The sequence below is a fragment of the Bos indicus genome, chromosome 21, assembly GCF_029378745.1.
Source record: "Bos indicus isolate NIAB-ARS_2022 breed Sahiwal x Tharparkar chromosome 21, NIAB-ARS_B.indTharparkar_mat_pri_1.0, whole genome shotgun sequence".
NCBI classification, from domain to species: Eukaryota; Metazoa; Chordata; class Mammalia; order Artiodactyla; family Bovidae; genus Bos; species Bos indicus.
Genome location: NC_091780.1, coordinates 33,961,422 through 33,973,962, shown reverse-complemented (window position 1 = coordinate 33,973,962; position 12,541 = coordinate 33,961,422). Strand labels below are relative to the sequence as shown.

At 51.2% G+C, this 12,541-nt stretch overlaps 1 protein-coding gene and 1 long non-coding RNA gene across 3 annotated transcripts; one reads left to right on the top strand and one right to left on the bottom strand.

Moving 5' to 3' along the window:
• Nucleotides 1-4,641: 4,641 nt before the first annotated feature.
• On the top strand, nucleotides 4,642-12,006 carry MPI (mannose phosphate isomerase). Of its 2 annotated transcripts, XM_070775376.1 has the most exons (8): nucleotides 4,642-4,748; nucleotides 5,244-5,371; nucleotides 6,727-6,927; nucleotides 7,659-7,800; nucleotides 8,430-8,612; nucleotides 9,955-10,128; nucleotides 10,818-11,026; nucleotides 11,326-12,006. In XM_070775376.1, the coding sequence occupies exons 1-8, from the start codon at nucleotides 4,733-4,735 to the stop codon at nucleotides 11,542-11,544; spliced, it is 1,272 nt and encodes a 423-aa protein (XP_070631477.1). In that variant the 5' UTR covers nucleotides 4,642-4,732; the 3' UTR covers nucleotides 11,545-12,006. The 2 variants fall into 2 exon arrangements, with proteins under 2 accessions (XP_070631477.1, XP_070631478.1); XM_070775377.1 differs by lacking the exon at nucleotides 10,818-11,026.
• On the bottom strand, nucleotides 7,956-8,442 carry LOC139178214 (uncharacterized). The gene is made up of 2 exons (XR_011562637.1): nucleotides 8,311-8,442; nucleotides 7,956-8,155 (listed from the first exon to the last, which is right to left on the bottom strand). It is a non-coding gene; the product is annotated as an uncharacterized lncRNA (long non-coding RNA).
• Nucleotides 12,007-12,541: the final 535 nt, after the last annotated feature.

Sequence of the window (12,541 nt, the reverse complement as noted above, 5' to 3'; positions counted from 1 at the left end):
ATGACTTAAATTATTTATTTATTTATTTTGGCCGCACTGATTCTTTGTTGCTGCAGTCGGGCTTTCTGTAGTGGCAAGTGGGGACTACTCTTCTTTGTGGTGTGCAGGCTTCTCTGGCTTCTCTTGTTGCAGAGCATGGGCTTAGCTGTGCCGCAGCATGTGGAATCCTTCCGGATGAGGGATCGAACCCTTGTCCCCTACAGTGGCAGGCAGATTCTTTACCCTGGATCACTAGGGAAGTTCAGTTCAGGGACTTTCAGTTCAGGGAGGTGTCATCATGCAGGCATGATCAACCCTTAATTCAATCTCTCCTCTCACTATAAGATAGGAGATGTGGCTGAAGATTCAAAGCTTCTAATTGTGGCTTCATCTTTCTGGTGACCAGCCCCCATCTCAGTGCTATCCAGAAGCCCCCCAACAGTTGCCTCATTAGGACAAAAGATGCTCCCATCACCCAGGAAATTCCAAGGGATTTAGGGGTTCTGTGTCAGGAACCAGGGTGAAAGATCAAATATTAGAACAAAAGATGTTCCGAGTAGTCTCACTGCTTAGGATATTACAAGATTTTAGGAGCTCTGGCCAGGAGGCAATGATTCTATGACAGTGTGACAGGCAGCATGCAGAGATCTTTGCCGTCTGCAGCCTGAGAGGAGAGCAGTCCACACAACACGGGGCTGTCCTGCCACCACCTTGTCTGCCCAGCCTAGGACATTGCTGGACCAGGAAGAACGAATGGAATTCTATTCAATGTATCCCCAATGTGAACCTTGTCCACCCATTTATCTCTGAAGACCGCTGGGTTCTGTATGCTTCCCTGTGGAAGAGACATCAAGCATTTATTCACCCGTTAACTTATTCGACAAGGGAGGAGGTATAGCAGATTGGAACTCTGTGCTCTTGAACCTGTTACCTTTTGGACATCCATTCTTCTTATCTCAAAAAATGGGGCTAATGACAGTACTTATCTCATAGCGTTGCTTCCCATGTGGCTCAGCTGGTGAAGAATCTGCCTGCAATGCGGGAGACCTGGGTTGGATCCCTGGGTTGGGAAGATCCCCTGGAGAAGGGAAAGGCTACCCACTTCAGTATTCTGGCCAGGAGAATTCCATAGACTGTATAGTCCATGGGGTCGCAAAGAGTCAGACACGACTGAGCGACTTTCACTATCTCATAGGGTTATCTTGAGAATTCTTGCAAAGGGTTAGCTTAGTATTTGTGCATGTGTGCTAAGTTGCTTCAGTTGTGTCTGACTCTTTGCGACCCTACAGACTGTAACCTGCCAGGCTCCTCTGTCCATGGGATTTTCCAGGCAAGAATACTGGAGTGGGTTGTCATGCCCTCCTCCAGGGGATCTTAACCCAAGGATCGTCTCAACCCACATCTCTTACATCTCCTGCATTGGCAGGCAGGTTCTTTACCAGTAGCACCACCTGGGAAGCCCTTTGTATTTAGTATATAACAAACAAATGTTATCTGCTATTACTGCTTGAATGTCAGCTGAGCACTGGCAGAAATGTGAAGCTGAATTAGACATATAGTCTAGAAGAAAGCAGATTATCACTAGATAATAATATGTGATCAGTTCTATTAGATCTAGACAAGCAAGAGTTAAGGGTGAAAGGTTCTAGGTTCTCCAGACACCCTAGTTTCCCTTCTAGATATATTTTTCTGTATGTGGGGAGGGTGGGGTGAGGTGGGTGCTCTGTCCCAACAATCTAAGTTCTCTCTTCCCTGTGAAAAATACTGTGAGGAAAGAACTCTAACGTTACTTCAGTGGTGGTGGTGGTAGGAGATGCCCCAAGAAGCCCCTGTGCCCAGACTAATCCCTCATTCTTCCCCGAGAAGGTCCATTTGGCTGGGCGAGTGGGAATGAGAGGAAGAGAGGTATTCAAAGTCAGGAGGTAGGTGAGATGTGCTGCTTGTATGGTTCGTTTTATTATTCCTTAGTGTGTGGTGACGCTTTCTTTGAAATGCAGGCAGATTTATCTGAGCCAGGGGACTCTTGCTGCTGCTGCTGCTAAGTCACTTCAGTTGTGTCCAACTCTATGCGACCCCATAGACGGCAGCCCACCAGGCTCCCCCATCCCTGGGATTCTTCAGGCAAGAACACTGGAGTGGGTTGCCATTTCTTTCTCCAATGCGTGAAAGTGAAGTCGCTCAGTCATGTCCGACTCTTAGCAACCCCATGGACCGCAGCCTACCAGGCTCCTCTGTCCATGGGATTTTCCAGGCAAGAGTACTGGAGTGGGGTGCCATTGCCTTCTCCAAGGGGACTCTTAGGGAGGTCGTTATCAATAGCTAGGCAGAACATTGCAGAGAAAACAGTGGCCTCTCTTTCCCCTGGACATGTATGGTAGAGGCATGGGAATCAGTCGGGTTGGGTGGCAGGTGGAAGAGAAAGCAGAGTCAGGATTACAGGCCCTCACTCCAGGTCCCCTGGTGCTTTAGCTGCTGTGTTCCTGGGATGCCCTCTTCCTGGGCTGTTGACTGACGAGGCCTGCATGTTAGAGCCTTTGTCTACAGGATACAGCAAGATTATTCCATAGCCAAGATCCAGCCCAGCCTTTGCCATGTAGGGCTCCTGGTGACTTCCCTTGACTTCTGTGTATGTGGCTTGTGAGCAACTCAACCTGGAGGAGGAGCTAGGGTTCTAAGTCCTGCAGTGGAGTCCTTAGGGTGGAGAGAATCAGAACAGCACTAAGCACTGACTGCCTTCTGGAATCACATCATCCCATCCAACCCTCCAACAAGGCTTTCAGTCCAGCATTATTATTCCCACTTTACACACGAAGAAACTGAAGCTCAGACAGATTAAGGGCCTTGCATGTGACATTTACCATCATCACCAAGCATCAGTGAGTTCCTGCTTAGATCATAGCAGTGCTTTGCTCAAATCTGCTAATGAAAACCTGACATCCTCATAATAGTCTACAAAGAACTGCCCACTGTCTTTCCTCTCTCACCACCACACTTCCACCTTTCCTGCTCACTCTGCTCCAGCCAGTCTGGCCTCTTTGCTATTTACTCTGAAAATGGCAGGCACATTTCCACGTTCCCACCTTAGGGCCTTTGCTATAGCTGTATCTTCTGCTCAGAGCATTCTCTCCTCCTCACTTCCAAGTCCACAGTCAATTCTCACCTCAGTGAGGCTTATCTAGGCAAACTTTTAAATTCTACTGGCTGCCTTCCGCCTCCACCCACACCCCTTACTTTTTGTAGCACTGACTTTTCAACTTGCTATGTGATTTACTTGTTTATCATACTTGTTTGCTGTCTTCCCTTCACCAGAATGTAAGCTCTGCAAAGACAAAATAGTTCTTATCTTGCTCTTCCATGTGTCTCTAGCCCTCAGAACAGTCTGTGGCATTTATCAGGTTCTCAATAAATATGCTATTATCTAGGCCTGGCAAGCCCGAAAGCCCCGAGCAGGGCACCCAGTACTTCACAGCCTCCTGCCCCGCAGGCTAGGAACTGGTCACTACTTTGTTCCTGCCTTTGTCTCCACCATGATTTCTGCGAAGCCGCTCCACGTGTCCATCAGCTACTTCTGCTAAGTCGATTCAGTCATGTCCGACTCTGTGCGACCCCATAGACGGCAGCCCACCAGGCTCCCCCGTCCCTGGGATACTCCAGGCAAGAACACTGGAGTGGGTTGCCATTTCCTTCTCCAATGCATGAAAGTAAAAACTGAAGGTGAAGTCGCTCAGTCGAGTCTGACTCTTCGCGACCCCATGGACTGCAGCCCACCAGGCTCCTCCATCCATGGGATTTTCCAGGCAAGAGTACTGGAGTGGGGTGCCATTGTCTTCTCCGAAGTGTCCATCACTTCATGGCAAATTGATGGGGGAAAAATGGAAACAGTGGCAGATTTTATTTTCTTGGGCTCCAAAATCACTGCAGATGGTGACTGCAGCCATGAAGTTAAAAGACACTTGCTCCTTGGAAGAAAAGCAATGACAAACCTAGACAGCATTTTAAAAAGCAGAGCATCACTTTGCTGACAAAGGTCCCTATGGTCAAAGCTCTGCTTTTTCTGGTAGTCATGTATAACATGTGAGAGTTGGACCATAAAGAAGGCTGAGCACTGAAGAATTGATGCTTTTGAACTCTGGTTTTGGGGAAAACTCTTGAGAGTCCGTGGGACAGCAAGGAGATCAAATCAGTTAATCCTAAAGGAAATCAACCCCAAATATTCATTGAAAGGACTGATGCTGAAGGTGAAATTCCAATACTTTGGCCAACTGATGCCAAGAGCTGACTCACTTGAAAGACCGTGATGCTGGGAAAGATTGAGGGCAGAAGAGGAGGGCGACAGAAGATGAGATGGTTGGATGGCATCACTGACTCAATGGACATGAGTTTGAGTAAGCTCAGGGAGTTGTGATGAACAAGGAGGCCTGGAGTCCTGCAGTTCACGCGGTCGCAAACAGTCTGACAGAACGTAAGAGACTGAAAAAGAACAACAATAAATATGTGTCCGGTGAAGGAACGAGCAAAAAAAATGCTGAGCCCTCAGAATGCCGGCTGGAAGGCTCTGTACTGGTGGGGGTTCCTTCCGAGAGCGGGAGTGTGGGAGAGGGATTCAGCCTGCCAGCAGTGGCCACACCTGGCATTCAGACGTCCGAGAAGGAGAGGGAAGAACTACATTTCCCATGAAGCTCTGGGCGCAGGGAGGCCGAGGGTGCTGCCGGGAAAGATATACGTGCGAGAAGACCTGTCGGAGGCCTTAAGGATGGCCGCTCAGCGAGGTGGGCAGTTGACTGGGGTGCCAGCGAGAGTGGGGATGGATTGCGCCCGACCCTTCCTGACCTAATACGGCAGGTCGAACTCCGCCCCAGCCCCTTGGGGCTCTGCGGAAAGATGAATGGGCGCTGGAAAGAGGAGGGGGCACCCGCGATGGGGATCGAGCCCTTATTCCAGCCCTCGAAAGGGGGTTTTGAGGGGAGACGATTCCGCATGGGTTACTTCTAGACTGGGTGCGGTGGAATAGGTTCCTCCCACGACCTCCGCGTCACCGTCACGCAGTTATCTGCCTCAGGTCAGCAGGAGATCCTTACTACCCGTCTTACAGACGGGAACATCGAGGCATGCAGAAGAGAAGGGTCTCAACTCACAACATACAAACCTCTTATTTGACTCTATCCCTCAGATAAAACCCTCAGCTAAGGTCTGGTTCCCCCGGGACAGGAGGGTCAGGCCTCAGGAGTGGAGTGGAAACTAACGCTCTGTCTGTACCCCCCCAGTATTCCCACTTTCCTGTGTAGTGCAGCAATATGCCTGGGGAAAGATGGGTTCCAACAGTGAAGTGGCCCGGCTGCTGGCCAGCAGTGACCCACTGGCCCAGATCTCAGAGGACAGACCATATGCAGAGGTGAGACCCCGGCTGTATTTCAGCCTACTCGACCAGCGGGTGGGAGGAAGGGACTCCTCTATCAAAGGGGCTGAGGCAAGTCTTGTGAATCTGAGGGGAAGGGGAGACAGCAAAGGGAGAGGAGGCCTTCTTAGGGCTTCAGATCTGTGCAGGTTGATGAACCCAGATGGCAGCACAAAAAGAAGTGAGGTTTTGTCATAATAGACAGGAATTTCCAGTACCCTCCTTCCTTCCCCAAGGAACTCTCAGCACTTACTGAATTTTATTTTCTTGAAGTATAGTTGATTTACAATGTTGTGTTAATTTCTTCTGTACAACAGAGTGACTCAGTTGTGTGTGAATGTGTGTGTGTGTGTGAAGTCACTTCAGTCGTGTCTGACTCTGCAACCCTATGAACTGTAGCCTGCTAGGCTCCTCTGTCTGTGGGATTCTCCAGGCAAGAATACTGGAGTGGGTTGCCATTTCCTTCTCTAGGGGATCTTCCTGACCCATATTCTTTTCCATTATGATTTGTCACAGAATATTAAATATAGTTTCCTGTGCTATACAGAGGGGCTTCCCAGATGGTGCCAGTGGTAAACAGCCTTCCTGCCAGTGCAGGAGACATAAGAGATGTGGGTTCAATCCCTGGGTTGGTAAGATCCCCTGGAGGAGGGCATGGCAACCCACTCCAGTGTTCTTGCCTGGAGAATCACATGGACAGAGGAGCCTGGTGGGCTATAGTCCATAGGGTCACAAAGAGTCTGACAGGACTGAAGCGATTTAGCACACACACACGTGCTATACAGTATGACCTTGCTGCTTCTTATTTTATTTTCTATTTTTAGCACTTACTGAATTTTAATTCAGCCCTCCTTGACAATTATAATTTTTACTTTGACTAACTGACTTTTTTAATAACCTAAAATACATAGTTATCCTGCCCATTTAGTAAAGGAAAAGCCAAAACACAGGAAAGCATTAGCTTCTACTTCTGAGATTGGAATAAATGAATGTTAACCCCTCACAGAGCCATTTGAGAGAGCTTTTCAGTGATCTTGACAGTGTAGGTTTCGTTCTCCTCACTGGACAGATGAGAAAACTGAGACCCAGAGACAAGAAATTGAAACTAGCCCAAGCTTCCGCAGCTGGTTGGAGGCAGAGCCTCAACTAGAGCTTGAGTCTCCTGACTCCTGGTATTCTGTGGTCTGCTGCACTGGGTATGTCTGTGATGGTATGAACATTTATACCCAGTCCCAAGAGGCCTGTCTCAGGACTTGGCTGCCTTATGGGGAGCACAGGATAACGGAGCAGGGCAGGCCAATGGGTGGTGCCAGGTTCTGCCTTTGTCCCTCTTAAGTTTCCTGTTTTTACAGCTGTGGATGGGGACGCACCCCCGGGGAGATGCCAAGATCCTTGACAACCGCATCTCGCAGAAGACCCTAGGCCAGTGGATTGCTGATAATCAGGACAGCTTGGGTTCGAAGGTCAAGGACACCTTTAACGGCAAACTGCCCTTCCTCTTCAAAGTGCTTTCAGTTGAAACGGCCCTGTCCATCCAGGCACACCCGAACAAGGTACAGCATCAGAGTAGGGCACGGAGGTCAGGTTAGAGAAGAGCTTAAGAGTGCAGACTCTTGTACAGCTTTTACTTCTGCTTTTACCCTGCCCATGCCAGGCTCCAGCCCAGAATTAAATCCGAGCCTGACAACTCCCAGTTTAGCTCTGCAAGGCCTATTGCCAGTGACACATGTGGCAACGAAGTTCTAAGCGGACAGCTGACCAGCCTGTGCCATGGCAGCTTCTCCAGGCTTGTTCCTCGCTCCCCTCAGCAAACCCCAACCCAGCCAATTCATATCTGCCCTATTTCCACCTGACTGTCTCAGAGTTCACCTTCCAAGGCACAGCCTAGTCACGGCCTTAATTCCATCCCTGTGGTCTTTCTACACAAGCCTGTGTGTGAGTCTTAGCTTAAGCATTTGTCCAAACGTCATGAGCAAAGAAGACCTAGAGAAGAGAGAGACTTACCCAAAGTTACACAGCTTGTTAGTGTCAGAGCTTGGCTTGGTATTTGGGTCTTCTGGTTCATAGTCCTCTTAAAGTCTGCCCCAGCTCTACCCCAGAGTTGATCCATGTGCCTGCCTTGGGTTGGCTGAACCCTGAGTTTCTGAATTATGCCTTGACTGAGCTCAGTGCCAGAGGCAGGAAGCTGACTGGGGAGGGTCAAGAACAAGGGCTGGTAGGAACTGGTGTCTTGCTGGGTGACGGCTGCACCTAAACATCTTCCTCTCCCTTGCCCATCCCACAGGAGCTGGCAGAGAAGCTGCACCTCCAGGCTCCACAGCACTACCCTGATGCCAACCATAAGCCAGAGATGGCAATTGCCCTCACCCCCTTCCAGGGCTTATGTGGCTTCCGGCCAGTTGAAGAAATTGTGACCTTTCTAACAAGTAAGGTTGGGCAAAATGCTAAGAGCCTGCATACTGGACCTAGGATGCAAGGGCAACCCAGGGCAGAGCTGGAGGCTGAGAACAGAGGCTGAGTATCCCAGGAACTGAAGGGCTGGTTGGCCTCATGAATTTTTAAAAAATGATTTATATATGTATTTGGTTACATCAGGTCTTTATTGTGGCAGGCGGGATCGTCACTGCATCAAGCGGAACCTTTCATTATGTTGCACGGATGCTCTAGTTTGTGGCATACAGGCTCCAGGTTGCTCAGGCTCAGTAGTTGCAGTGCTCAGGCTTAGTTGCTCTGCCGTATGTAGGATCTTGGTTCCCCAACCAGGTATTGAACCTGCATCCCCTGCATTGCAAGGCAGATTCTTAACCACTGGACCACCAGGGAAGTCCCATGGCCTCATGAATTCCTGATGTTCCTGGGGGAGGCTCATGAGACCAGGCTCAGGTGTGGTTGCTGAAGGCTGGTCATGAGCAGTAAATTTTCACTGCGAAACTTACATAGCTTTGCCTGGCTCCTTGGTTAGGAATGAGACGGGGAGGCCTCCTCCAGCTTTCCACCGTTTGCGGGTTCCATCTTAACCATTCCTGATGCGGGTCCTGGCCTGACCTTCCTGCAGAGGTGCCGGAATTCCAGTTTCTAATTGGAGACAACGCAGCAGCGCAGCTGAAGCAGAGCCTGAGCCAGGACTCCGAGGCTGTGACTTCTGCTCTGCGGAGCTGTTTCTCCCACCTGATGAAGAGCGAGAAGAAGGTGGTGGTGGAGCAGCTGAACCTGTTGGTGAAGCGGATCTCGCAGCAAGGTGGGTGTCTTAGGCCTGAACGCAGTGCCCCTTCCTGGGCCCCTGGTACAGTTACTAGGCTGTAGGAATAGGGTTCTCAAGCCCTTTGCTTAAGTAGAACACCAAAACGGTCTGACTTAGATGGCCTGTTAGCAACTTAGCATTTCTTTCCCAGCCTTTATGGAACAGGGCCCTGCTGCTTCCTACCTGGTAATCTCCTTTAGATGAGTGGAGACAGGCTGGTCTGGAAAAGTACTAGGCTGTCTCTCACCTGGGCATTCTGAGATTTCTCAGCCCTAGATCTGCTGTCCAAAGGGTTTTATACTTTGGAGCTGGAGAACAGGAAGGAGATAAAAGGATCCAAAAACCTGAATTCCTGAGTTCTCAATCAGTAGATCTTTTCTTAAATACCTGCTCTGGGCCCAACCTTGTGCTAATAAGGAGAGTTCAGGAAATGACTTTGATGGGTGTGGTTGTGTCAACTTTGGGTTTGAGAGTTAATACAAGCAGTAAAGAGCAAGGCAGAAGACTCTGCTAGGAGCTTATATGGCACACATGATGAGCTCCAGCTCATTCTCCACTCTGCTTTTAGAGACACCCCCACCACACACACAGTTAAGGAAACCCAGCTCACCGCCCTCCCCTCCTTCCCGCAGTTCCCAAGCATTCCCTCACCACTCTAGCCCAGGCTGAGCTCCTTCTCCCCTGGTCAGCCTGGGACACATTTCGACCCTTGCATCCTGCCTCATGCTCTCTGGGGTGATCAACCATCACTCTTTGCCTGGGACTGAGAGATTGTAGTGTTAAACGGAAAGGCCTGGGCTAAGTGGGACAGTTGGTCACCCCACGGAGAACCCTTGGGTTCTCTCCTAACTAGATTTTAAGCTCCTAGAGCAGTCTCAACCAGGGGACACTGGAAGTGTGGAGGTATCTTTGGTTGTCAAACCCGGGCTTGGGGTGCTAGTGGTGTTTTGTAGGTGGGGGCCAGGGATGCTACTAGACATCCTATAGTACATAGGACGGCCCCCACAACAGTTACCTGGCCTCAAATGTCAGTAATGCTGAGGCTGAGAAGCGCTGTATAAAGGACTACACTCTAGCCCTTTTAGTGCCCGGTAGAGTGGTGGGCATATCAATAGTCAAAATGGGGAAATGGCATCTGTGTAGGCTGGAGTAGCAAGGAAGGCTGGCCCCACAGGGTGGGGGATGTGACTAGAACATGCCCACCCGTTCCTGGATTCCTGGACCAGGGTCTTCTCTAGGACTCTCTCTGGGGGGGGGGGGGGGGGGGGCGGGGCAGGGGGGGAGACGTGAATACCCTCAAGGGTTGCTGAGTAGCCTTGGGGTGCTCTGTGCCCCTCAGTGGCTGCTGGAAACAACATGGAGGACATCTGTGGGGAGCTCCTGCTGCAGCTGCACCAGCAGTACCCGGGTGATATCGGATGCTTTGCCATCTACTTCCTGAATCTGCTTACCCTGAAGCCGGGGGAGGCCATGTTTCTGGAGGCTAACGTGCCCCATGCCTACCTGAAAGGAGGTGAGCCGCATTTCAGCAGTGAGCCCCACGGCCCACCCCCTCAGGCCTTGTTTCTCCATCTGGACAGAACAGGAGGTGGTAGTTGAGGAGACTGCCTTTAAAGTCCCATCCAGCTCTGAGCTCCCAGGGCTCCTGGGATCAGCAGGGAAGTGACCAGTCGGGATGATGAATGCCAGCTCAGTGCTGGACACTGGTTGGATCCTCACACCATCCCTGTGAGCTCAGGACACCCTCATGTTAAGCCCTGTCAATATGTGTGCCAACCGCAACTTGAATCCAAGCCTATATTGGATCAAGGCCATTGTTCTCTCCCCCGCATCATAGTGCCTTCACACGTCTATCGCATCTATGCAGAGATTTTGTTAAAAAACACATTGCTGCAAAGGGGTGTCACACTTTTATAGTTGGCTGCTTATCCACTTGTAGACAAGGTTCTTTAGTAAAAGGGGAGAATACAATGTCTCCAGAGGGTTGGAGCTCCCCCAGGGGTTAACATGACTCCCCTTGAGAGTGGTGGGTGACATCACCTGTTTTGGGTATCTGTTATCTTAGCCCATTCTCATAGAAGATGCTGTTCATACAGTTTCATCTAATGCTGCTGGGAGCTCATGGCACTCAGGTTAGAAAGCCCAGCCCTGGAGAGCCAAACTCCAAGGCACCCTTAGCACATGCCCACTGTCTGTCCCCAGACTGCGTGGAGTGCATGGCATGTTCAGACAACACAGTGCGTGCTGGCCTGACACCCAAGTTCATCGATGTGCCAACTCTGTGTGAAATGCTCAGCTACACCCCCAGCCCCAGCCAGGACAGGCTCTTCCCTCCAGCACGGAGCCCGGAAGACCCCTACCTCTCTATCTATGATCCCCCTGTGCCAGACTTCACCGTTATGAAGGTGGAGGTGAGTGAGGGCTGTGGTGTTTCTTGTGTGGCATGTAGAACCCTGGCAAGGCCACCGTGTGGGGTATACCTGGGGCTGGGCTTCCTTTCTGCCAAGCTCAGGTGGTGGGCAACTGCCGCAGGGCCTGCCTGTGCCTCTCTGTACAGGGACCAGACTGGCCTTCGTGCTGGTGAAAGCCTGAGCAGCGGGGCAGGAGGCAGCAGAGCTCTCCCTCTCACTACCCTTGGGGTGGTCCTGGGGGCCCTGGCAGCTCACAGCAGCTCAGACCCTGCTCCGTCGTGTCGTTTCTTCCTGCCCAGGTACCTGGCTCTGTCACTGAATACAAGGTCTTGGCCCTGGACTCTGCCAGCATCCTCCTGGTGGTGCAGGGGACAGTGACAGCCAGCAGCCCCACAGCCCAGGCAGCAATCCCCCTGAAACGTGGTGGGGTGCTCTTCATTGGGGCCAACGAGAGTGTCTCACTGAAGCTCACTGTGCCTAAGGACCTGCTGATGTTCCGTGCCTGCTGCCTGCTGTAGAGGCCACAGCCTTCCTGGCTCTCCTCTGCTAGTAATCCTACATCCTGGCCAGCCTCACCGCTGCAGACCCAGCCCAGATCCCTTCCCTGCTCTGGGCTCTGTGGGTACACCCTGAAAGACTGGGGGAGAAGACCTTAAAGGTGGTGACTCCCGAGCAGGCCGAGGCTGAACTGTCTTCTTCCTGGTAGGAGGGGCCCATGTGAGGACTGAGAGCTGATACTCCCCTTGGATCTCGCCACACTGGAGCCAGGCTCTCCTCAGAGCTCAAGGAGAGCAGCAGCCCTGTCCCAGCCTATGGCATTAGGCAGACTGGTGAGATATAGGATTAGCTCAGCAGCAGTCACAGCAAGATAGGTAATTAATCTGTAAGAACATAGGGTTCCACAGTGCAGAGGGAAAAGCGTAGCCCCTGTGGCCTGATGCCGCTCTGTTAAAGCAATTAAAGATCACTTGTTTGAGGTCTGTGGGCTAAAGAGCACTCAGCCTTTGCCATTCCAGTCCCTGAAGTGGGCTGAAGGAGCCCTCCCTGGATGTTGTCTAGTTTTTGCTGTATTCCAGTTTCAGCTTCCTGAGGTAGGCAGAGGCGTCTATGGGACAGGCAGCCCGCTGTAGCCTCAGCGGCAGCTTGCAGGCAGGCCTCAGGCCCTCTAGCCCTGCAGACAGTGGAAGGTGTGTCTAAAGAAAGGAACTGTCAGTGCAGGATTCTTCTCCAATGTTTTAGTTGGCTTTAGGGCGGGGATCAGGCTCTGGGAGTTGGTGATGGACAGGGAACCCTGGTGTGCTGCAGTCCATGGGGTCGCAGAGTCAGACACGACTGAGCGACTGAACTGAACTGAGGGCAGGGGCTGGGCTTCCCTGGTAGCTCAGCTGGTAAAGAATCTACCTATAATGCAGGGGACCTCAGTTCGATTCCTGGATTGGGAAGATCCCCTGAAGAAGGGATAGGCTACCCACTCCAGTATTCTTGGGCTTCCCTAGTGGCTCAGACAGTAAAAAC